Source organism: Papilio machaon, chromosome 17 (genome assembly GCF_912999745.1).
Source record: "Papilio machaon chromosome 17, ilPapMach1.1, whole genome shotgun sequence".
NCBI classification, from domain to species: domain Eukaryota; kingdom Metazoa; phylum Arthropoda; class Insecta; order Lepidoptera; family Papilionidae; genus Papilio; species Papilio machaon.
In genome coordinates, this window is record NC_060002.1 from 2119763 (window position 1) to 2144545 (window position 24783).

The 24783-nt window shown below is 32.8% G+C and overlaps 5 protein-coding genes across 6 annotated transcripts in view; 3 read left to right on the plus strand and 2 right to left on the minus strand.

Moving 5' to 3' along the window:
- The window catches only part of LOC106712045 (dynein regulatory complex subunit 7), a 96795-nt gene extending 96007 nt beyond the window's left edge, over nt 1–788 (minus strand). The window contains exon 1 of the mRNA XM_045681991.1: nt 359–788. Coding sequence (XP_045537947.1) covers nt 359–784 — 426 coding nt within the window. The 5' untranslated portion in view covers nt 785–788. The remainder of the gene's footprint in view (nt 1–358) is intronic.
- Nucleotides 789–1419: 631 nt separating this feature from the next.
- On the plus strand, nt 1420–4102 carry LOC106712044 (calcineurin B homologous protein 1). Its single transcript, XM_045681801.1, has 4 exons — nt 1420–1715; nt 2678–2941; nt 3341–3434; nt 3514–4102. The coding sequence occupies exons 1-4, from the start codon at nt 1649–1651 to the stop codon at nt 3656–3658; spliced, it is 570 nt and encodes a 189-aa protein (XP_045537757.1). The 5' UTR covers nt 1420–1648; the 3' UTR covers nt 3659–4102.
- A 566-nt stretch (nt 4103–4668) lies between these two features.
- LOC106712068 (protein transport protein Sec23A) lies at nt 4669–17603 on the minus strand. Of its 2 annotated transcripts, XM_014504512.2 has the most exons (14): nt 17453–17603; nt 17083–17370; nt 16492–16747; nt 15722–16292; nt 15476–15618; nt 14827–14966; nt 14120–14238; nt 13408–13561; nt 12826–12977; nt 12220–12394; nt 11415–11570; nt 6901–6966; nt 6041–6061; nt 4669–4939 (listed from the first exon to the last, which is right to left on the minus strand). In XM_014504512.2, the coding sequence occupies exons 2-14, from the start codon at nt 17359–17361 to the stop codon at nt 4850–4852; spliced, it is 2322 nt and encodes a 773-aa protein (XP_014359998.1). In that variant the 5' UTR covers nt 17362–17370; nt 17453–17603; the 3' UTR covers nt 4669–4849. The 2 variants fall into 2 exon arrangements, with proteins under 2 accessions (XP_014359998.1, XP_014359999.1); XM_014504513.2 differs by lacking the exon at nt 6041–6061.
- LOC106712069 lies at nt 8434–10840 on the plus strand. Its single transcript, XM_014504514.2, has 3 exons — nt 8434–8549; nt 8617–9684; nt 9752–10840. The coding sequence occupies exons 2-3, from the start codon at nt 8910–8912 to the stop codon at nt 10837–10839; spliced, it is 1863 nt and encodes a 620-aa protein (XP_014360000.2). The 5' UTR covers nt 8434–8549; nt 8617–8909; the 3' UTR covers nt 10840.
- Nucleotides 17604–18102: 499 nt separating the features above from the next.
- The window catches only part of LOC106712043 (metastasis-associated protein MTA3), a gene marked incomplete at its 3' end in the record, with an annotated part of 52011 nt that continues 45330 nt past the window's right edge, over nt 18103–24783 (plus strand). The window contains exon 1 of the mRNA XM_014504487.2: nt 18103–18420. Within this exon, the coding sequence (XP_014359973.2) occupies nt 18393–18420 (28 nt within the window). The remainder of the gene's footprint in view (nt 18421–24783) is intronic.

Genomic DNA, 24783 nt, shown 5'->3' on the forward strand with positions numbered 1-24783 from the left:
TTAGAAAAGCGACATCTAGGTTTCATAAAAGGATTAACATATAAGTTTTTGATCACGTTACTTTGATTCGTTTAAGTCTAACATGGTGTTATACTAAACTATAAGAGGTCGCGGACTTTATTTTAAAATAAACTTTAGCATGACCTAATACTTTTAATTGTATGATAAGTAAGTTCACAAATTAGCATCAATTCTGAACCCCATTTCTGAACCTTTAGGACTCCATAACAAGCAACAGGACTTTTATACCGCTCCTTTAGATTTTAGTCGTTCGCAAATGGGTACTTTTAACGCAGGGTCACTTGGTCGCAGCATATACAGATATTATATCCCTGAATAGTGTGTATCTATAACCTACCTGCAAACCACATTCATTAGGCGCTTGTAGTAACAAAGGTCTTCGAAACTTGTAAAATAACAGAAATTGGCGCCTAAAATTTTCAGCATAGGCAAGTAAAAGTCTCTCTTTATCAGTGTTCGTATAATAACTCTTCGGAAAGCATGATCTTGTTTCAAAAACTGGTTCTTTTATTTCCGGCCAACAAAGATTCACTATCCCAAGCTCGTAAATGGCATTAACTAAAGATTCTATATTAAGTTTGTCGTTTACAACTTTACGAGTAAAAATCCTCGGTGATATTTCATTAAATTCGCCTTCTTCACACGGTCGATCAAAAATTTGCGTAACTATACTTTCATTAATTTCCGGAACTGGATCTAATTGTTCAACATCAGTTTTCTTTTCTATCGAAAAAGTTTCTGAAGATAACTTTATTGAGGCCATGTTTGCATATATTTGGTTTCTACATACGAGTATTTCATACACGTATTTTACTGTAGTATGTAACAAAAATATTAATCATATGAGCAGTGAACAATTTATTTGTTTTGTATTTACATAATTTGATAAAGTTCGTTTTCAGTAGCTAAGTAACGAACAGATTACAAACATTACGCACGGCAGATAGCAATTAAACCAAATCCAATTTTCTAATCGATATGTCTTCTGAAATACCTTCCGTTTTATTTTTCCGTGTTTTGGGTAAATTTTTCAAATAAAAGTGTTTTTGCTTTCCCTACATAGAAAACTCTTAGCATTTTTCGTTACTATTCATAAGAACTAAAAACTCGGCCTTTATGTATTTAGGAATGAAAAGTGGCTTAAAACGAAATCCTCAATGATGATATATGATGATGCTCAATATCGAATTACTATTTAGTATTTTTAAGTCCATTAAATTATGAAAGCTTTGAATCAATTTTATGGGCTTAGTCGTCAAAGCATACATTTAGAATATAATCTGTGCTATTTAAGACAATTTGTGAAGTGACGAGCTGTGGAGCAATCTGACATTGACATTTAAACTCAATCAAAAAGTTGTAAACTTAAAAATCTTTACTTTGTGCCCATAAGCATTATTTTATGTAGTACAATTATAAAAACATTGAACGTTATGAAAATTCTTTAAAAACTCCACTTTCGTTGACGTTGAAATACGTTATATAAGTGCTCTCTAACAATGCAATTTCATGCCTTCCCACAATACTGTGACTAATCAATTATTATTTACGTATTTACCTTTGGAGTTTAGAACTTATCAGTTGCTTATATAGAGAAAGGTCAAGTAAATACTAAGCAAGCTAAAAAATGGGAAATAAATCGTCGTTATTGTTGAGAGAGGAAGAAATCGCACAAATACAAGAAGAAACTGGCTGTAAGTATGTCATGAAAATGATTTACATACAATTAAAAATGTGCAACACACGAATTAAATTGGTTTTAAAATTAATATAATATATAGACATAAGATTTCTTCAGAAAGATTTAGTTATATATGGTGTTTCATATTGCTGTGACCTTGCTCTACCAAAATTTAAAAGTTGACACATTATCATTTTGCTTATTAAAATGTATCAGTTCATGGATTATACATTTTCTTATCTTTAAAGAAGAAAGATTATACAGAAAATACTAATTAAAGATTATACTTTATTATAAATCATATTTATTTTCAAAATGTAAAATACATGTAATGTAAATTTTTGTCTAACAGTATTAATTTACATTTTGCTTTGTATCTTGGACCTTAATGAAAATGTTATCTATCCATTGTTGAAAAGGCCTTGATGTAACCTTGTAATCCTTTTGTTATATGCTTATCTATTTGTAAATTCATTTTGGTTTTGTGTCTTTGTTTTGACAATATATATAAATTTTATATTTTTATAAGGCAAATTTCTGACCCAGTCAATATTAAAATCAAATTTCTTTGTGTGTATTTGACCTTTATTCCTATTTGATAACAAGATATTCTTATTTGAATACTTTTTACTTAACAAATAAATTTGACAATGTTACACATGTATTCATGAAGTAAAACATAATTTTTGCATTTATTGGGATTATTTATTTATTTAGATCAGGGATTCCCAAAGGGGTCGATATCAACCCCCTGGGGTCGATATTGAACTTAAAGCATTACTAATTCTCACTCTGTCTTTTTCTATTAATAATTGATCTTAAAAGTAGGTAATTTGGCCATAGGGGTCTGTGGTAATGGTTCATTTTGGAAAAGGGGGTCACTTGTCCAAAATAGTTTGGGGATCCCTGATTTAGATGTTATATATAAATTTGTATGTGTGGTAAAAAAATAACCTTTATTTTTTTTATTCTTAGTCACACCAAATCAGATAGAGCGTTTGTACTCCCGTTTCACATCATTGGACAAGAATGACTGCGGTACATTAGCTCGTGAGGACTTTCTGCGGATACCCGAGCTGGCAATCAACCCACTCAGCGAGAGGATAGTCCATTCCTTCTTTGCAGAGAGTCATGATGACCGGGTTAATTTTCTGCAGTTCATGCGCGTGTTGGCGCACTTCAGACCAATCAGAAAGAACAGAGAGAATAAGTTGAATAGTCGAGAAGAAAAATTGAGATGTAAGTATTTTTTGCAAACTTCATTGTGCCGTTGTCATAGATCTGTTTGAAAAGTACTTATGACACACTAGATAATGACAGCTATTTAAGATTCACTTTTGCTTACCAAGCTACATATAGAATTAAAACTTTTTTTTAATAATGTTTGGATTTCAATTCATTCTTCTTTTATAATGGCGGTCTTCTTTTTGATTTCGCCAAAATCCAGTCCATAGAGCTTGGTCTGTGGTTTTGGTTGTGCTCAGATGTCTTTAGGTGTGGTTTAGGCTCTTGTTTGATGGGTGGGCTTCGTGATTGCACAAGGTCAAATCAATTTCGGATTTCAAATGTATTTATTCAAAACCACACTTCCAAACTATAGAGAATGAATAAAAATTTTGTAGTCTTACTCGTTTTTAGTTGCATTTTCAATGTATGACTTGGACAATGATGGAAAGATCTCAAGAGATGAGCTACTGGCCATTCTTCACATGATGGTGGGAGTTAATATCAGGTGAGTTTTTCTTGATAATATTTCAGTTTGCTAATGTATTCGTTACTTTTAAAAAAATGATTATTTTGTTCAATTAAAGTGAAGAACAATTGACAAGCATTGCTGAACGTACGATAATTGAAGCGGATACAAACAACGATCAGATGATCTCATTCGAGGAGTTCTGTCATGCGTTGGAGCGCACCGATGTGGAACAGAAGATGTCTATTCGGTTCCTAAACTGACATCCATACTCCTGAACAGATACCAAGTTACTGACCTCTTTATATAGACAAGCTAAAAAGTCATATTTTGTGCCTATTTGATTTTCGCAATTGTGGGGTATATACAATTAGCCGAAGTAACTATGACACTTTTAAGTCTCGATTGTAAGCAAAAGCTGTCATTTTCAAGAAGCATTGTCCAGCTATCTGTTGAGGTCAGTACATGAAATATGATCACTCTTGTATTGGCTGTAATCCTATATAGCCTTATTACTAGAAGAATGACTTAGAGATTTAAAAAAAAAATCTTTGGGATAACTAGTTTCCTATTTGTTGGTGTTTAGTTAAGGGTTTTATTAGATTAAAGTATAAATGGTTAAAGCAGCTTGTTTACTAGTTCTTTTTTTGCATTATAATTTACTATTAGTAATTTAATGCATTTAAAATGCATTGTATGCAGAAGTTAAGAAATGTGCGACCAAAAATATATTTAAAGGTAAATATGTATATTATTTATGTCATCACATCTGTAGATAAATACAATTATTTATTCAAATGTTGTTTTATTTAAATAAAAATATACTAACCATAAACATTTTATTGTTTTACATATTTGTTATAGTATACACAAAAATAATAAACAAAGGGAAGATATTACACTTGCTAAAATGTTTTCTACACAACTGGCTTCCGTCTCTACACATCTTTTTATTATATCAAATACTTTCATTACCTTAATAATTTAATATTTTGGAAAAAAAAATAGTTAAACAACATTTATGTCACAAAACGAAGCATTGCAAAAAAATTATGACAAGTGATATAAAAAAAAATTATATAGTGATAGACATGATATACTAAATTTTGGTATTTAGAATAAAAAAAAACATACTGTATATGCTAGAAATGTTTTCATACGATGAATTAAATAATTTCAATCGAAAATTTTCACAGAATAATACTAAATGTAACAAATAATTTTATAAATAAAACATCCGAATTATATTTTATTAAAAAAGTTTTTATGGTGCCCATAAGCAGAGTTAATATACTGAAGTGCTATTTCGACTATATCACTTAGCATCAGGGTTAAAACTGGTAATAATAAAGAACGAGAATGGACAAAAACGACATTTTATTTGTGATACATTGAATATATTATTCCGTTAAAGAACATTCTAGATACAAAATAAGAGTCAGTTCTCAACAAGGTTACGCGGTGGAAGATACAGCGAGCTTCTTGAGGTGCTCCATGAAAACTTGCAGCGAAACGTCGTCCGTCAGCACGGGGGCGCCACCGTCCTATACCACAAACAAGAGTTTTATAAAAAAAAAAAACATTCATTAATATTAAAAAAAAATTATTGTCAACCCAACACCTTTCCTAAACGATATTAAAGTGACTAATAATAATAAATAAATAATTGACATATGATACTTTTGTACCTCGATTCTTGGTATACCATAATGGTCATCAAATAGCCATAGATTATAATAGAATTGACTTATAAGGGAATGCACTCATACTATAGTTTTTAAGTTGTTAACCATAGATTTATAAATTTTTAGCTGTCGCCCGCGACTCCGTCCATGCGGAATTAAAAAAAATATTAGTAGCATATGGGTTCTTCCAGGCTATGTTCTACACATATGCCATATTTCCATACATCCATCCATCCATCTAAACTTTCTAATAAAATAAATCTATATATCTATGCTTCTAACATTTTTCTTTTAATAGTTTTTGCGTCCATTCGAATAACTAACACGGACTGTCGGCAGAAAGAATACTCACCATAACTTGGTTTTACTACAGAAACGAATTTTAATACAAAAACATTTTCATGATTCCATGATTTTTTTTAAAGAATGAAGAGATGACAACGTTTTTGTACAAATATTTCGGTAGTGATAACCCAAGGATGTACACATGACAACTTTATACAAACAAAATGCACATAAAGCGAGATTAATTTGTTAGTGCGCAACATAAAGCTTTTTTTTTAGCTACTTACGAGAAAGTACTTGAATACTTTACCTATTCTTAACAAAATAGAGATAATAATGTGTTTTAAAAGAGGATTTTGGTCTCAGAAACCCGTCATTAGAGAGCTATTTTAGCAATTTAGAGTAGATTTACGTATTTTATGTGTTCAAATTAATAAAAAAAATTGAAGGTGTGTAATTGACAAAATCTTTTAACATAACCCTTCGCTAAAGGTTAAAAAAGATACAATTTAATTTGTAATAACCTTAATTAGAAAAAAACTCATGAGATAATAAATCAGACGATAAACTCTTAAATAATAGAGACGTAAAAAAATTGTATTTAAAAAATTTAGTTATGTTAGTAACCCAAAAACCTTGTAAATATTGAATGAAACAAAAAAAAAATATCACTACCGCAGATGGTATCGGCATCGCCTGGTGTTTCGACGCGACCATGATGGAACAAAAAAAAACGTCAATCAAACCATGCTCCGATGGTGCTTAGTCTAACAAGAATATCTGGCCCAATGAGAGGCGTTGCTATCGCGTTTAGTTCTGTCAATGTCAGAAAATGACATAAAAGAACCTTGTGACATTTTTTTGACATTAACAGGAGGGCATTAGTGAGCTTTCATATTTAGTTTGACTTGAATCAGATATCCTTGTTGATCTATACATGCAAATGAAACACAAGTAATATGAAACATATCGAAAAGTACTAATCTAGTAAGTAAAAATTTAACACGTTTAATGCCATTGAATTATCTGATTACACTGTCAGTTGTGGTAGCATGGAACGTGTTAAATAGTTAGGCGTATATTCAGAGTCTAGAAGAATAAATTGTGGAAAAAACGGCTATTCATCTACACAAGCGATATGAGTATTTTCTGTCATTTTTTTATTCCATCTTCATAAATTTACGCACATAGAATATAGATTTTGAATCTGCTCAGTTGGGAATCGAACCCAAAACAAAATGTAATAAAAATCTACATAACTATACAAAAACAAAAAATACTTTAGTACAGCATGTAGTAAAAAAAAACATTAAGAAATGTTTACTTTGATTTCGAACTGAATGTGTCAAAGTTTTTTTTAAATAGCTATATGATTACTGACAAGACAAAGCCGTGCAGTAACACAGGCCACGTCAATACGCACACACTGTGAATCTACTGTAGAAACATTCGTATTATAACATATTGTCTTTGAAAGGACAGAGACAACGTTATGTTCTAATACAAATGCCACAGACAATTTGTGTATTACTCACCCCACCGTACGCGTACATATTATTGTGTGTCTGCGATGGATTCACTTTTGATAAAAGGAATCGTGCCTGAAAAATAAAACAATGAATAAATATCAAAATGGAAAATCTTGGAATTGAGGCCACAGATGTGGTCCAGAAGCTTCCCTTCCAGATGAACCAGTAATTTAGTGCGGCAGGACTTCGCTTGTTGTGGTTCGTGAAGGACTGTTTATACTGTGCAAGGGTTATGCTCAGCCAGGGTCGGCGTTAGTTTAGGGCGCGGTTGGGCGACCGCCCAGGGCGCTACAGGTTAGCGAATTACATAACCAATTCATATAACCCTGTTAACCCCAACATGGTAAAAAAGGGCGCTATAGAAATCTAGCCCTAGGCGTTAGTAGACCTAAAACTGTTACTGTATCCATCAGTTATCTGACACAAGCTCATTTGATGATTAAATAAAATTAATTTCAGGACCTATGAATATAATTGATTGGTATAAATAATTTTTCGTTGTAATTTTTGTACTAACTGGCTACTACCTATTACAAATGTATCGTATATGGCTAATATGCAAGTCGCAACATTAAAAAGTGAGGTAAAGAAGTTGGTCGATCGTGAAGTGTCGGCAACATAATGGAAACGTCAAGCAAACAGAGCAAAAGGAAAGTAAAATATTGATATTTAAGTGAGCGATAACGCGCAGTATGTTGCGGCGGGCGCTGCTGGCCGTCGCCGTTCTCTCATGTACGTTGCGTGTCTCAATATACGTTCGCACTGAGAAAACACCGCGCTTACTGATAAAAGGTTGACAATACATCTATCGGAACCTTATATTATATTAACCGAGCGAAAACAAATGCAAACATATAATGCTAAAGCTTATGTGTTTATAAATGAAATTTAAATTTTCTAATTTCAACCAATGGACGATCATTAGTAATTATTAAACCAATCCGGTTATAGTTACTAGTTAACAGATTTAAACACGGTGTCCTACAGTGTTATTGTTTTGTTTGAACGAATCAATAAACTTTCAGATTTGATATGCGTGTTGGTGCTAAGTGGCGGGCAAAAAGACGAAATCAATGGAAAAACTACTACAAAGAACCTATTCAATAATGAGTGAGTATTCATTTTATTTTATTTAAACGACTAAGAGTGCTGCTTCAACTAAAAGTGAGCTTTGGCGGACAATAAATGGATTACAGTTCATGTTATATTTAGCTCGTAGCAATAAATTTTATAATTATTAATTTAAATTATTATTACAATTAAAGTCACCTGTATCAAAACATAATCTCAAACAATAACTTTTAAAAGGCAAAGTGCGAATCATTCTGTTTCATTTCTATTACAGACTAACTTTTGCCCGCGACTCCGTACGCGCGGAGTTAAAATAAACTTAATAGCCTATGTGTTCTTCCAGACTATGTTTTACATCTGTGCCAAATTTCATTTAAATCCATTCAGCCTTTCCGGAGATACCTTCAAATAAACATCCATCTATCCATCCAAACATTCGCAATTTATAATATTAGTAACATATAAAGGTAATTAAATATGTTTCAGGGATCTATACAAGAGTTGTCGAAACAGTAGTAATGTGGGCAATTCAAATTCATTACTCAATTCGTCTATCTTCAAAAAAGTAATCAAACAATTACACGGTGGGTATATTATTATACAATTCGTTTAAATTTGTAATATTTCCTAACAATATGACAAAAATTTCAGATTTATCTAATGATTCTACAAGAAAAATAATAGACAAATATAAAAATAACCAAACTGAAGCCAAAGAGCTTAAGAAAGTAATCATAGCACGGGACAAAAGAACCGCAGTAACAAATAATAACTTTGATGATCACACAACTCACTTTTTAGAACCTAATGCAAATAAAAATATAAAATATACCGAAAATACACCAGATTTCCATAACGTAATTTCTTTTTGGCAAAGATTCGGTAAGAAAAATCAAATATCTACCACAGACAATCCAAAATATAAACATCAAAATAAAAACAATATGCTTTCAAATTATCTCAATTCTACTAACAATGATTATTTTTCTAAACTTATAATTAATAAAAATTTGCGTGATAAAGATATTATCGAAGGGGAATATTTAAGACGCATACAACCTCCTTTTAAACCTAAACCAATAACTTCCCAAACAAGTACAACTACGACATCTAGCGTAGATTTTGTAACTGACGATGATACAGATATATTTAAATATATTCTGGATTCACCTGATAACGATAGTGTTGAAAAACATGACATTAATGCACACGTAAACCAATATTCCTACAAAATCAACTATTCCAAAATTGTATATAAAAATAATAAATCAAAACATTCAGAAGAATCGTCAGAAAAAGATAAACCAGATCGCATAAATAAATATGAAAATTTTAAAACCGATAATTCACAACACAGCATCAATTTTCACGAAGATAGAGATATTAATAAAAAATCTAAATCAAAGCATAAACAAAATTATATACACAAAATTGAAAACCCAATAAACATCAATAATAACGGATATTACAAATCAGATAATTATCAACACAATATTCCTGTTCATGACGAAATGGATGTCAAATACAGCGTAGAAAGAACACAATATTTGTATACTACAAGGAAACCAGAACATAGATATAAAATATATCGTGATGATCACACGTCAAGCACTTTACCTCCAGAGGTGATAAAAAAAATTGCAGAAGATGTTAAAGCTATGATATTAAAAGATTTAAAAAGAAAAACTACAACAATGTTGCCTGTTACAATTGAAAAAGGTAAGGTTTTTATATTTAACATAATATAATTAAACTTAATATAACGTAATTTTCTTTTATTTTAAAGGATTGGAAGCTTTAATTCCGAGATACAATGCCGTACAAAATTTAATTCCAAGATACAATGCCGGACAAAATTTAATTCCAAGTTACAATCCTGAACAAAATTTAATTCCAAGATATAATGCCGAACAAAATATGGCGAAACCGTACCCTCTCACAAAGATCTTGGATATATTACAAAAATACAGAAATGGTGATAACCCCAGTGTATACAGAAAACCAAGTGAGGCTGTTCAAGTTTACACTACTCCAAAACAAACACAGAATCCAAACAAAAATCCTTATTATCTACCAGTTGAAAGTAAACCACTAAAACTGGAAAATAATTCACCTTACATAAATCCATATAAAATATACAAATCTGTACAATCCAAGAAGATATCACCGAGATTCAAATATGAAGTCCAAAAGCCGAAAACATTTGCACCTAAAAGAGACTTACCTCCTTTGAAATCATATACATCGAATAATTTAAAGTCTACAGCAATAACCCTTCAAACAAATTTAATAGAAATACCACCCATTGGCATACCGATATCAGAGCCAGTGGCGTTCCTAAACCATCACGTTATTATAAGTACAAGACGACCATTCCGAAACAAACAACAAAATTATCCTATAAAAAACGACATGAAACTTAAATATAACAACCCAATAATAAAACATAAACCTGTACGAACACGTAACGTGAATCCACGAATAAATACAAATATCAGATATGACAATTATTATAACAATAATAGGAAGCAACCGGAGTCAGATAAGAAAAGAATGAGTGACGTTGATGAAAGTAGAGAAATAAAAACGACAAAACCGAGAGGCGTTTATCGTCCACGAAGTCAAAGTAATATAAAAAAGTTTCATGAAAAACTAGAACAATATCCAAAGATGAAATACAAAGAGGTGCAAGTAGATTGTTGTAAAGATGAAATATTTACAAGCGAGCAAATCCTGGAAGACGAAATGAGATCTCGTGACGAGGTCTCCTTCAGAAATCTACTTAAAACTCAACAAAAAGTAACGGACATGCTAACACAAATGTTAGCCAAGAGGAAGAAAGAAGATCTACCACTAAGCGTGGAGGCGGCATAATATTTTTATAAGAATAATACATATTATAATTTAAATAAAAATCTAGTTTTCCTCCATGTTTTCGAATATATTTTTTTTAAATATATTGTATTTAGTTACAGCTATTTTTTATCATTAAAATATAATCCGACTAATTTATATCGTTTACTTTCATATTACCCGTATAAGTTGATTCGATTTATTTCACTTTTAGCATCATAAGACATCTCAGTAATATTTTTAACATGTTCAAACATCATCAACCTGCCCTTATCCCTATGGAGGGTTGGCACAGTATGTACTACTCCATACATCTCTATCAGCCGTCATATCTGAATTTACCCCCTTCTTACGCATATCCTCTTTCACACAATCCATCCATACAATGCCACTCTAAATTACACTCTCTTACTAACTAACTCTGACACTAACTAACTTACTCACAGAGAGCTATAGTGGTAGGTACTGAACGTTTCAAAATGCACTTTACTAGTAATACTACACTAGTGGACTACTGGTGAGTAGTACTTAGGATTATTTAAGGGAGACAATGAAAGAACTGGTGATGATGATGATTGTGGTGATGAAATAATTACCTGTGATCCGCCATGCTCGGTGTCGATGTACCGCGGTACGGGGAAGCGGCTTTGCAGTATCTCTTGCGCATCGTCTACTGGCGCCCGCAACAACTGCGCGAAGCTCTCATACTCCGGCATATCCTGATAGCGCAGCGCTCGCCATTGCGCTATCGTCTGCGATATAACGCATTCTCAATTCATAATCTCACTAGTTATATTATAAACTGGTTTATTGTGATATAATTGATTTCTTAACTATTTAACAAACAATCTAAAATGATTTAAGATCAAGGAAATCATAGCAAGAGATATCAGTTTACAAAATTATCACCCTACAAGGATTTTATAGCAGTTTTTTGACTGACAGGGTTGTCTTAAATGTTACCAGTGAGTAAAAATATTCCAACTTCTTCCGAAAGTCATCCATGTTGTAACTGTAAGCATTTGATTTGCAACTTATGACCTAAGTTCTAGTAGTAATTCTTTACTATTTGAATTTGATACATCAAAACTTATTAACAAATTAACTTCCATGTCATATGCTCAAGCGTGATATGGAATTCCAAAATTATGATGGCAACATTAGACCGTGCAGCTTCCGCTTCCTGATTGGTCAAAAAATGACGCTGTCAAGATGACATTGTTACTTCACATATTTTTCGTCGGTGTCACAAAATCCTTGTTTATCTATAAGTCATTTTGACTACAAAATTTAGTCTATGATTATTTTAGTTGACAGTTACATAAAAATTATAAAATAAACACTACCAAGTATATTAAAGGTGACCTTTAACATTAATAAAATTCAATATATATAGTATACCTCTCCATGATATATCAGGATCTGGAAGAAGGTATCCATGAGGAGGATTCTATCAGGCTGTATGGAGGAGGTGTCGAGAAGCACAGGCTCTGGTGGTCCACCGAACGAATACGAGTACAGGATCGGCTGGATCATGATCAGCGACTGCGTCAGGTCTTCACGCATCAGCATGTGTCTGAAAAATTATTAAATAGAACAACTCATAAACACAAAAAAACAATATTAGTTTAAAAAAAATCAACTTTGTGTTCTTATGACATTCAAAGGAAGAAACTTTTATTTCTAATATTACTGGTTTCAATGAACCTTTTACATTTCATGTTCGACTTCGTACCCGTAGGGTCTTCTGTGGACCCAAATGGGTCCACCCGAACCACTTTGGAATCACTGCTGTATAAATCGATGGCTCCTTCGTAAACTATTTTATGTTTGAAACTAAAATTCTGCAAGACAAAACCTTAAAAAAAATTATGATAAATTACGACGCAACAAACATAAACATCTTCTTTATAACGTTACTTTAAAATTTAAACAGAAATCAGTATTTTTCATTGAAAAAAAAAAACATAAAGAAGGGGATGAATCTAGATATTATTTGAAGAATACCTATAAAATGTGGTCTCGTCGGGTGAGTTGTTGAAGACTTGCAGGAACTGAGAGCGGCGAAGGTGGTACATGAACTGCGGGTACAGGCTGAAGTTCTCCGACAGACGGAAACTGTTCGGATCATCTTTGCCGTACTCGCCGAACTTCTGACACTGTTATACAAATATACTTATACACTAACTATTTACTGACTTTCCACTGGCGATACAATTGTATAAATAATCTATTAAAGTATAGATATTAGTCTTTTCACATATCTTGGCGCAGTGCCGTCCCCGCTACGCCCCAACCCACCTAATATTGAGTCCTGCACGGCGAGTCACAAGAGCCGGCAAGATATTTGATAAATTTAATATACAGTCGAACTTGAACGAGCGAGAACTTGATAAAACAGAAACCTTTATAAGCGAGAGTCATTGTCCAGTGACGGACGACCTCCTTAAACGAGAAACTCGGATAACATTGACTTGATATACGATATTCCTCCAGTAATCTCGAAGAACAATATGTTTTCCTATTTTTTCCAGTTTTTTCACTTTTAGCAACTTATACAAGGTTTTCATATAAAAATTGTGTTCTCACAAGTCGTATCAGCATCCTGTCCAGCCAGCGCAGCACGTCGGGCCCGTCTTCTAGCTCAGCGCGGTAGACCACGAGGCGAGCCATCACCACCGCCGCCGCCTCCTGGTCGAAGCCCGCCGCTATGTGGTGCAAGTTCACCGCCGCGTCGCCCCAACTATCAACAAATATAACTGTCACTTAACTAACCTAATATGTAACTATGTGAGTCAAAAACAACGTAAAATTACTAGAACCGGTATAATTATTTCATTTAATAATAAATAATATCACAGTGCAAGATATTTTTTTTTATTTTTAAAACACACCTTATTTAGATTATTAGAGTACAAACCTTTCAATCTCTGATGTAGCAGAAACTACAAAATGTTTATAAGTGTTACGGCAGTCGAAACATACAATAAAACTTGTCTTACAACATATTGTTGTCTCTGTTTTTTTCTTTCGTAATTAATGACAGGGAGTGTTTCATAAGTGTAAACCAACAGACATATATTATTGACCATAATAAACAAAAAAAGAAGACAATTACAATCGAACAAGGATAAACGAACCCTCTATAAGCGAGAGTCATAGTCCGATCCAACGGACAAGTTCCATAAGCGAGAGACTCAAGTTAGAGAGAAACCGCTGCAAGCGAGAAAAATATTGCGGTCTTTTTGAATCTCGCTTATCAAGGTTCGACTGTGCAAATAAATGGTTAAAAAAAACTGACTTTCGCGCGACTGTGGTGACCCTGACACGTCTCTGGCCGCTGGAATGCTGGTACTGCGTGATGATCTGGACACAGCCGCGCCCACCTGCCGGCACTGGCGCCGCCTGCTGGCTCACCACCTACACACAAATTATTCTCAATTATTAAAGAAAAAACAAATTAATAATATCATAAAACTTCCTTAGACCACAAACTATTATATGTTCATTTTGCTTGTCAGAGACAAGTAACCTGTTGACAATGAGTAAGAAACTGTTAAAAACAGCTAACAATTATAATAAAATACTAGCTTTTGCCCGCGACTTCGTTCGCGCGGAATTAAAAAAACTTAGTAAGTAGCCTACATGTTCTTCCACATTATGTTCTACATCTATGCCAAATTTCACCAAAATCCGTTTAGCTGTTCCGGAGATATGTAATAATATATCCATCCATTAATCTAAACTTTCACATCTTACTATTCTTACTAGTATTATAAATAAGAATGTTTGGATGGATGGATGCATGTTCGTTTGAAGGTATCTCCAGAACGGCTCAATGGATCTTCATGAAATTTGGCATCGCCGTAGAGCATAGTCTGGAAGAACACATAGGCTTCCAAAAAAAATTTTTTTTTTAATTCCGCGCGGAAGGAGTCGCGGGCGACAGCTAGTTTATAACATAATTAAGATATAGGCTATTATTTATATGTTACAGTAAGTAATTACCTCAAAGAATATAGCCATAGTGGTGCTCGGCGTGAAAGTGCACATCTTCCACTGGCAGGTATTGCCCATGCCCACCTCCTGGTCTGACACACATGGACCCTTCACGTTCAGTGACACGCACGAACCTATAGCTCCCGTAACTACAACACAATAGTAACATATCAAAACAATTGTTTATAAAACTTTCCCTTATTAGCAGTTTCATATCTTCTTCAACTAACAAACCCATTATTTCAGACACCATACACCCATCCCGGGGTACAGCATTATACCTGGATTACATTATCTCAGTACAGTAGTGGAATGTAGCGCTCAAAATCAGCAGTACATACAACTGGCTTGATCTAAACACTCATTGGGGCGAGTGAGATATAACAGTTCATACAAGGCCAGTGCTACTGTCCTACTTTACTGGCATAATGTAAACCAGGAATTAAACAAGGATACACTTAGATATTTTTGATATTTTGGGATCAATGGTTAATAACATCTTCTATGAACTCATGATAATTAAAAAAAAACAATTAACATTGTTAATAAGATCAAGATAATTTGAATTCTTTTTATACAGAATTATAAAAAAAATCAAATAAATTTCTGTGAATAATTTAAACTAGACAGACATTAGTTTATCAAAATAAGTTCTTACTTTTGAGTTCACGGCTGCATTTGACCTCTAAACTACCATTGAAGGCCATCTTGTATTCACCCTTCTGATCCTTAGCAAACACTCTTTGGAATGTCTGCTTAAAGAGTGATGAATTGAAAGAATCGCCCATCACCATATGACCACTGAAATAGTCAAGAAATTATAAGCTTCTATTTTCATGCTTCTCAAACATTTTTCATCATCTAGAAAACTGTCATCGAAACATGTTTATTCTGTGATACTAACCCAGTGGAATTGCAGCATTGTTTCATCTCCATCAATCCAGTTTGATCCAAAGCACAAGAGTAAATATCTATGGAATGGCCATTAGTAGCTGCTCTCAGTGACAATGCTTCATAATGTTTAATAGCTTTCTTCATATACTTCGCATTGTCTTTATGAATATCATGATGGGAACGAATGGGCTGCTTGAGCTCATCGTTAACAACTTGACCTGGCCCTTGTGAGCAGGGGCCTCCGAGGAACAGCATAATTCTAGCTCCAGTATTCGGATAAGTAACTTCTAGTAGACCCACAGCTAGAGAAAGTGCAACTCCGCTACTTCTTAAGGGGCGTTTTCCAACACCTAGTGGCCATGGATCTCGGCCAAGCTCTCCTAATAAATCTGTTAAGGCCATATCACATTGCTTTACTGGTTGTAAGAAACGGTGTGCTGGAGGCATTGGTGCAGGTGCACCAGGTCTTCCCTGAGGATTGGGAGCATTCACTCTACCGATTGCCAATTGTTCTTGTATTTGCTTTGCTGTCAAATCTTTAGTGCCTTTGAAAACATAACATTTTGAAATACCTTCCGTACCTGTAAGAGAGAATAACAGAATGACAGTTAAATACATTTGATATACAGTTGGTTGAACTTTGACAAGCGAGAATTTCTCTCTAATCAGTGTCTTGCTTATGGAGGTTGTCTGTCAGGACTAGACAATATTTACACTCATATAAAACATCAAATTAAATAAGTAAACGGTTTAGTTTCTAAGCAAGTATAAAATATGTACCCAATTCATGTATCTGAACCATGCGGCCAAAAGTTATCAGGCCAACTAATGCATTTTGCGGCATTAAGCTCAGAGAAGTTTGTAACGAGTCCTGGAGTGCTCCAAGTTCTTCTTCATCTAAGCATGTGTCTACAACCAGGAGAAATATTGGTGGCATGGACTGAGCCCTTGTGATTGTGTACTCAATTGTTGAGAAGTTAGGGATAAGTTCTGCTGGTTGATGCTGCTCTGATATTGCAGCGTACTGCGGGGGAAACTGGAAAAAAATACACATTATCTTAGAAATTATGTTTAAAACTCACTACAATGTCAAATAGATGACTTCAAAAGAAAGGTAACACAAATTACTAAACTTATTTTTGGCAGAAAACCTTCAATCCATGTCATTATTACCAACTCTATAACTCTATGGCAATATTGTCAAACATTGGAATATACTATGAGTCATATAACTAAATTAATTTTATTTATCAACAACATAAAAAACATCATATGGGACCCTTTGTTATTAAAAAAATATATATAAGATTAACACAAAAAATCCGTGAAATTGTAGGTTACAAAAGAGAAGTCAAACAAATAAGTACTTACAGGGTTTCGTTGGAAGCAGAAATTGCACACCCATAGTTTGGCACGGTAGTCAACCTGACACATAGGGTTTAGGATAGCACGGCATGTATTACGAGTACACAATACAGGTTCATACTGTATAGGAGGCAAATCTGGCCGTTCCTTTAGCGGCTGATAGAGGCAGGCCAAAGGCACCACAAGCCTTGTAGTTTCAATTCTGCTGGAGGGCCAAACATTCCACGTAAACCGTATACCGTCCCTGTCTTCATTCTGCTGAATGAACTCCTCGTAGGTAGCCATATCGCTAGTCTAAATTGTAACAGGAGACTTGGGTCAATTTACAAAACACAACTGCACATATATTACCAATGTTATACAGTGTTTTACATACCACGTAAGCATGCGGTTATCAAACCTTAGCTAGACTAAACACTAACGACTTCCTCACTCGGCGTTCATTCAGGAATTTATTATATTGATGCAATTAATTTAATTTTCTATCAGACAGGCGAGTCTGGCTGATTTGGCAATTGTCAAATTCATAGACATTTCGACTGTCACTTCAGCCACGTCACTTTTGTAAACGTAATTGATTTTTGTGTTTTAAATTAAGCTTCTATTCAAAATCTTTACCTATTTTTAATATTTCAAAAAACTACATTTTTGTTGTTTTGTCGAATAATAATCTTAAAATTTGAGGATTGGACAGAGACAATCATAGACAAAAAATGCTCAATTGTCTATGGCTTACGTTCCTTTTTAGGAAAACACCTTCTTGACTAATTTTCACTTAAAATTTTGTAATTTTACTATTAATTTGAATTTAATTGGTTTATAAAAAAATAAACGTTGAAATATAATAAAATGCAAAATTTAAATCAATCGTTAAAAAAAAGAAACTGTAAAATGTTTATTTGCATCTTCAGAACAAATACATGACATTAACGATAATCGGTCGTAATGAAACGTTAGTGAATGAAACATTTTTTTTATTTTTAGGACATAGTAAATTATATTTCAATTGTAGGACATGATTTGTAAATTAACTTTGGATTTAATTTAATATAACAATAATTTTGTTACAATAAGTGAATATAAAATTAATGACATGTCATTGCTTTGTTTTAACAGCAGGAAGTTTATGCCAAAAAGTGCGACTGCGCACTGGCCAAATTAGTAGGTAGTGTGAAAGAAAATGGCGATCAGCGAAAGGCGTCCGGAGTTAACGTGATGAAAAACATTGTTAAAAGCTCAATTACATAGTGTTATAGTTATTAATTGTGTCAGATGTAGATTAATTAAGTGTTAATGAATAGTGATTGTGTATAAAAATGGCTGCGAATATGTACAGAGTCGGCGGTAAGTAACAATAATTGGTTATTTTTGTTGAAGCTTCGCCGGTTCACCGCCAGCCGACTAGCGGTGCTTTGGTTTGACTGTCGTACCTTTATTAATTGCTTACATTAATTAGAACATTTTGAGTATAACTTATAATAAAGTTAAAATAGTATTTGAATTCGCGGGAAAACTGTGTTTATGTCTGAATTAAAGTTTGTTTTTCGGAGAGTTTTATTATTTTACCAAATTTCTTCAAATAGCACGATTGCAATGCACTTAGGTGTCGTTGTATCGGTTCGCGTATCTGCGTGCGTTATTGAAGATGTACACACGAGTAACATCGCGCCTTTTTAACAAACTTATTTACTAGTTTTAATATTTTTGTTGAGTATTGACATGAGATTTTAGGTTATATAAAGTGTTGTCAAAACATTTTTGGAAAGAATTCATAGTTGATAGATTGTAAAGTTTACTCTTGTATGTCGTAGTACTATTGTTTGAGATTTAGTTAGTGTTTGCGTAAATGCTGACCGTTGTGCAGGTTGACGGCGTTGCAGCGCTGTGCGCGGTCTCTGGTACCTCATGTGCCGCGTTCGGTAGTTGCCGCGCCGAATGCTAATTAGCTCTTCCTTTTATATTACTTCCTATTACTAAACATCGTGTCATTGAGAACTTCTAAACCAAATATGAATTATTTTGAATTTTACAATTCAGATTTTTTTTAAACATAGTATATTACATTTATTTATAAAAAGCTTAAAGTTATCTGATTATTTGAAATAGTAGTAGCTTAAGCATTATTACATTTAAAATGCAATAACAAATTGTATGTATTATTATTGTTTTTAATTCATTCATTTTTTTTAATTTGTATAAAACAATCTTAAGACAGCCTATATACATTTATAAAATAATGTTTATATAAAAATATTGGTATAAAAATTATCAAAATTTATTCTGAAATTTATATTAAATATATATATATCTATTCTAGCTCTAAAATATTTTTTGTCTAAAGTATACAATATACAAATTGAAACCAAGTTTTCATCCAACTGAATGAGTATGATTTCAAAGTATAACATCATTCATCAAAACATATTTATTCTAGTTTTTCATTTGTTATGACCATTGCATTATGAATACACTGTATTCAAAAGTTACTTTTCTGTTGCCTTTTAAAATAGAAGATTAAATTTTATTGCAAAATGCGAAAAATGCTTATAAAACCAAGATGTCTGATTATCATTATAATAGGAGCTTATTTTACTTATGAAATGCCATTGAAAATCATAATAACAGCTTAAATGTATGTAAATACATTATTACAATTAATCTAGTATTTGAACCCAAACAATGTTATGACACATTCAACTGATCAGGCAGTGTACCGTTGTGACTACAATATTTTATATTTAATTTTTTTGTTACAGCTCTCGGTAGTTTGAAGTTCATTGACTTCATTTTTACACTTAACATATTTCAAGACATAGCTGTTATGCTTGTCTTTTACTTTTTCTTTGAATTCTTATTTTGCATTTTCTTTATGTACCGTTATAAGCAAGACATAACTCTAATTGTTACAAGTCTTTATTTAATGTGATGTATTCTGAGATATATGTGATGTATTCTATATTAATGTTTTAAATATATTTATGATTATGTTTTATTTTCACGAAAACTAAAAATGAAATTTACGTTTTTAAATGCAAAGTTTTAACTTTACTATATTTATGTTGAATATTAAAAACCTTATTTGCATAAGAGATTTACAAATTTTTGTTTCTCATATAAAAATTTACTCATTTCTGTGAACCCAATGTTCGCAGTTGTAGAGTTGTGACAACTATTTCAAATAGGTGGTCTACTGACATCTCATCTAATTGACATTTTTATAGATACATCTCGGCCTTTATACTTTTGGTCATTACTTATCTTCCATATTAAAAATGTATTTCCCTTTATTTCACCAAGCAACACCGCTGGGTTTTTAGAGTATTGATAAAAGGAGCACTCGAATGCTTAGTCATCTGGAAAATTGCCAACAACATCCGAAGATACATCGCCTTTCCAGTCTTTGAAATAAAAACGTATTTACTAATTAAATGATTGGCTATTGAAATCAGTTATATATGTACATTAAGATAAGAGCATTAGGTAACTTATCGCGAACACGTCATACAAGATGTAGGAGAGTTCCGTTATGGCGTATTGTTTGTCTAATGGAATGATAAAAGTAATGGCAAAAAATCGAACATTAACCGGTAGGCAGGACTTATAAATTTATAAAGCACAGCACAATATCTCTCTCTCGCCTATTCCTTGGGTATGTTGCAGGAAGATCAATTGAAGTTAAACATATACGCGATAAACCCTAAATGAACATAATTTATATAATAGTAATTATTATTTGTCGTATAGCAAGGGGCGACTCGCCGCGGTCATAGGCACTACTTGAAACGCGACACCCCACATCTGTTCCCCTGGTACAGCTAAACTAGAAGCATTCAAATGTTACTATTACGTAATGGCTACTACTAGTTACGATAAAAATTTGTGATGCCTAAAAGTTGTTAGTGATACAAAAAATTTGCAAACTAGCATTGAATATGTCTTGTTTGTGATTATCATAGTTGTATAATATATTTTTATAAAAAACGTAAAAGCTTTCGAATTATTTCATAAAATCGCATCTTCTCGCATTTTTATGCTTTTAGTTGTCGTCCTTTGGTCGAATTTCGAGAATAGGTCATAATCGAAGACCTTTTTTTATTTAAAAAAATCGTTTATACTCTTATCCGCATTAACTGTGTCAAATTTCATTTTATCCGTTCGCGAAATTTCCATAAAAATGATTACAAAGTTATCCCTTCGCGTATTAATATATAGATAGGAACGCAAAAAATAAGAGCCCATCTTTAGAAATCGACGCGTATTAATCCTCTCTAAAATAATGTACATAAAAACATATATTATTATTATTTTATGAATATCTAATTTATTAAGTTTTCTTGTTGCTAGATTCGTTAGAAGTACCTACTTTAGAACACGGGAGTCTATCTATCGTCAACGCAATAAAAAGGCACTTGTCAAAAAAGAGAATGCAAATTAAATTAAGATATTAAATATTATATTAAAGAAATGGTTAAGGTTAATTTATTGTTCTGCAGATAGCGTGACATGCTTTCACTCGTCGCGGCTTACGACACTGTTTTTTGCAACAATTTACACATTAAACTTTTAATTATAACTAGGAAAAATCAATTTAATTACGTACTAGTTTAAAGTAACGCAAAATATTCGCATCACAACACTTGTCAGGATTGCTTGAAAACTTATTGATATGTATAACTTGATTGATGTTAATAGCTGTTTAATTTTTTAATTAATAACTTTATATTAAAGTAAAATCTATGAGGAAGTGTCGAGTCATTTAAGTCTCGAGCTCGGGTCATTTGGACTATTTAAATCTATACCAAAACAGATCAGGTTACATTCTTTGCCATCTGAATCGTAGCCATATTTCAAAAAAGTAGACTAATTTAGTAATTAGCTAAGAGGACTAACACTGTTTCATATAGGTATATAGTTAGTTGAATAACAAATAAATTGACGGCAACTGGTCGGTCTGGTTTAGTCTGACAGGACCAGTTTATTGTTCGGAAACGTACTTAGGTATGCGACTTTCACCAATGGTCGCTGGCGCGGTAATTGCGAGACGCGCGCCCTCACACGGATCATTGTTGACCGACCGCGCTCCGAGACCCTTGCACTGTCAAACGGAATCCTTAAAACGCGAACGTTCACTAATGTTTGATAGCCACTTACATCTTTTTTCATATGCAGATGTAAAATTGACCACATGGCTAAGAGACCAAGAGATGACATTCAATGAGGTGTCTAGTTTGCTTATTTATGTAGTTTTCTATCTAGGGAAACGACCTACTCACCTCAGTGTTCCCGCTGCTCGTTTGCCTCCTTATCTTATAAAATAAAAAAATATATCATACAGATGATATTAAAACATCTAGAAATCGATGAAAATGACGTGTCTGTGCAAAAAAAAAATTAATATTTCGTAAAGATTTAAGTTGCTGATAACTAAAGACGATTTTTAAATTTTTTTCTATCTGACTGTCCGCAAGTCAACATTTGTTCCGCGAAATATCCTGAACACTAAACTGAACCCAGTTTGTAAATATTTTAGGCTACTTTTTGTTTTATCCTGCGATGACGAAGTCCGCGGGCGACAGCCAGTCATGAAATGAAGCTGCAGTAGAAACGCGACAAGTGCATCAGGGCCTCAAACATTACCATATTGGGTAATGAATTTTTTAAGCCATCTCACAATCATTTATGCCTACTTTATATATTTCGGACAACAGTTTTTATGCGTGTCATTGGCTCGATTTTATTGTACATTACATTGTTATAAATGTGTATTAGATTAAATAATGGATATACATTACTTACGTGAGTTTTTTAGGCGAGCACTTATCTCATAATTTATGTTTTTTCTTAATCAACCAATTAATTATGTTATTTTAATGTGCTTTAATACATATACAGTAAAATCTTCCTATTCACGAGTTTTACGATGCGGAAATGTACCATGAATACGAAATTTGCTTACAATTTTTGTCCCCGCGAATTTTCAAACCGCGAGAACCGTAAGTTTACAGCATGTTTTTTACAATAAAGAATTATTTTAGAATTAAGGTAGGTACTTTTTGTCAGTACCATAGATCAAGAACTCACTTTTTCTATAGTAAACATTTGACCTATGGAAAAAGTTTTTCTTTTCAAAATGTCATAAGAAATCTTTCCAAAGCTGAGTACGTTTGATGAGTGTTAAATGTATTTTAACAATATATGATTAAGTGAAGAGTAAAAAGTACAGATCCATAAATACTAGTTATTCAAGGCGCAACATTAATTTAATTTTTAAGTCCATAGTTAAACATTTAACCGATGTCACTCCTCATAAAATAATTGATACAGCCACGTGGTTGCGGCTTTAAAACTATTTGTTGATTCAGTCAAATCGATTGTTGCGGTGTAGCCGCTAATTATTTTGGCCGCAAAATTTAATAACTGATATTATTTTTTTAAACTTGTTGATAGTTTATTTGCAAAAAGACCATTAAACCTCGATTTATGACAGGCGAGCTTTTATATGCGCGAATCCTGAGGGTTTATCACGATTATTCGTGAGAACATTTTCGTAACGTCATCGACAAAATTTTAATTGAAATTTGTGCACGTAAAGTACATTAGTAAATTTCATACATATTTTGTCGACTTTTCATTAATGAGATCGTTTTCTTCTTTTATCCAAAGAGAATGACAGAGATGCAAATATATTTTTATTGTATTGCTCACAACATGAAGATAGCGAAAATCGCTTCGGGTAATAGATATCATAGTATCGTGACTGGAATAACTTCCCGCTGGATGTTATCAGACGATAAATTGAACTTGTATGCCCGCCATTCCGGATATTAAAAATAAATTTAATCATAGACAACAAGATCGCTAAGCAAAGTCAACAAGAATTAAATTTAAATGTGTTCAATTTAGACATAATACCAAACTCCCTTATTAGACCTGGAATAATAGTGATAAACGGGTAGCACTTGACGCCTTAATCTATCACATGTTTAGTTTTCAAAATACTGCACAAGGAGAAAGTAATACTGATACTATGGAGATATAGGCAATTTACCAAAGGCTTCCTGAAATCTAGGCTATTATACGGCTAATCTAATAAGATACTTGTATTTCCTCTGATTCTTGTAAAAATCTGCTTAGTAATGATCATTATCGCAGGGTTTGTCTGACTTACTGACTGTTGGCGTTGAACTGCGAAGTGTTAGACTGAAAATAAATTTCCTGTGAATTTTACTGCAGTAATTTCTTCTGTTTAATTTCACTCTTGTTTATTTCTTTACACTGTTATCTTTTATCCTAAGTAATATAATCCTAGGTTAAAATTAAGATGTCATTATATCCTTATTTGGCTATTACATTTATTATTAGTCAAGTCGATATTATTGTTACCGAGAATTTTATTTATCTTTTTTATGAACCATGACAATTTTTTTATGAATCTGTGTTTATATAGTGTGTGATTGTACTATGTTTTCTACTACCCCGAGACTCTAGTACCGTTTTGGTCACACGCATTAGTTGTATATCGTTATTTTACTTTAATAATTAAATATGCTACAATAAATTGTGCGTTTTTAAGATTACGAAATTGAGGTTAAAAGCTCCCGGAGGAAGAGCAATCATTCTCCGCCCTCCAGTAACGTATCCAATCTAAATTTACAATACACTTAGTTATTGACGTGTTCCAAAAATACCAGCAAACTCTTGGCAAAA

Bases quoted from the DNA above. Each gene is read 5' to 3' on its own strand.
- LOC106712044 (XM_045681801.1), top strand. From the start codon at position 1,649: ATGGGAAATAAATCGTCGTTATTGTTGAGAGAGGAAGAAATCGCACAA. The intron at 1,716-2,677 runs GTAAGTATGTCA...TTTTATTCTTAG, and splicing joins AATACAAGAAGAAACTGGCT to TCACACCAAATCAGATAGAG. The intron at 3,435-3,513 runs GTGAGTTTTTCT...GTTCAATTAAAG, and splicing joins ATGGTGGGAGTTAATATCAG to TGAAGAACAATTGACAAGCA.
- LOC106712069 (XM_014504514.2), top strand. From the start codon at position 8,910: ATGCTTTCAAATTATCTCAATTCTACTAACAATGATTATTTTTCTAAA. The intron at 9,685-9,751 runs GTAAGGTTTTTA...TTTATTTTAAAG, and splicing joins GCCTGTTACAATTGAAAAAG to GATTGGAAGCTTTAATTCCG.
- LOC106712068 (XM_014504512.2), bottom strand. From the start codon at position 17,361: ATGGCTACCTACGAGGAGTTCATTCAGCAGAATGAAGACAGGGACGGT. The intron at 15,619-15,721 runs GTTAGTATCACA...TGACTATTTCAG, and splicing joins CAATGCTGCAATTCCACTGG to TGGTCATATGGTGATGGGCG. The intron at 4,940-6,040 runs GTAGTGATATTT...TTTGTGGTATAG, and splicing joins CGATGCCGATACCATCTGCG to GACGGTGGCGCCCCCGTGCT.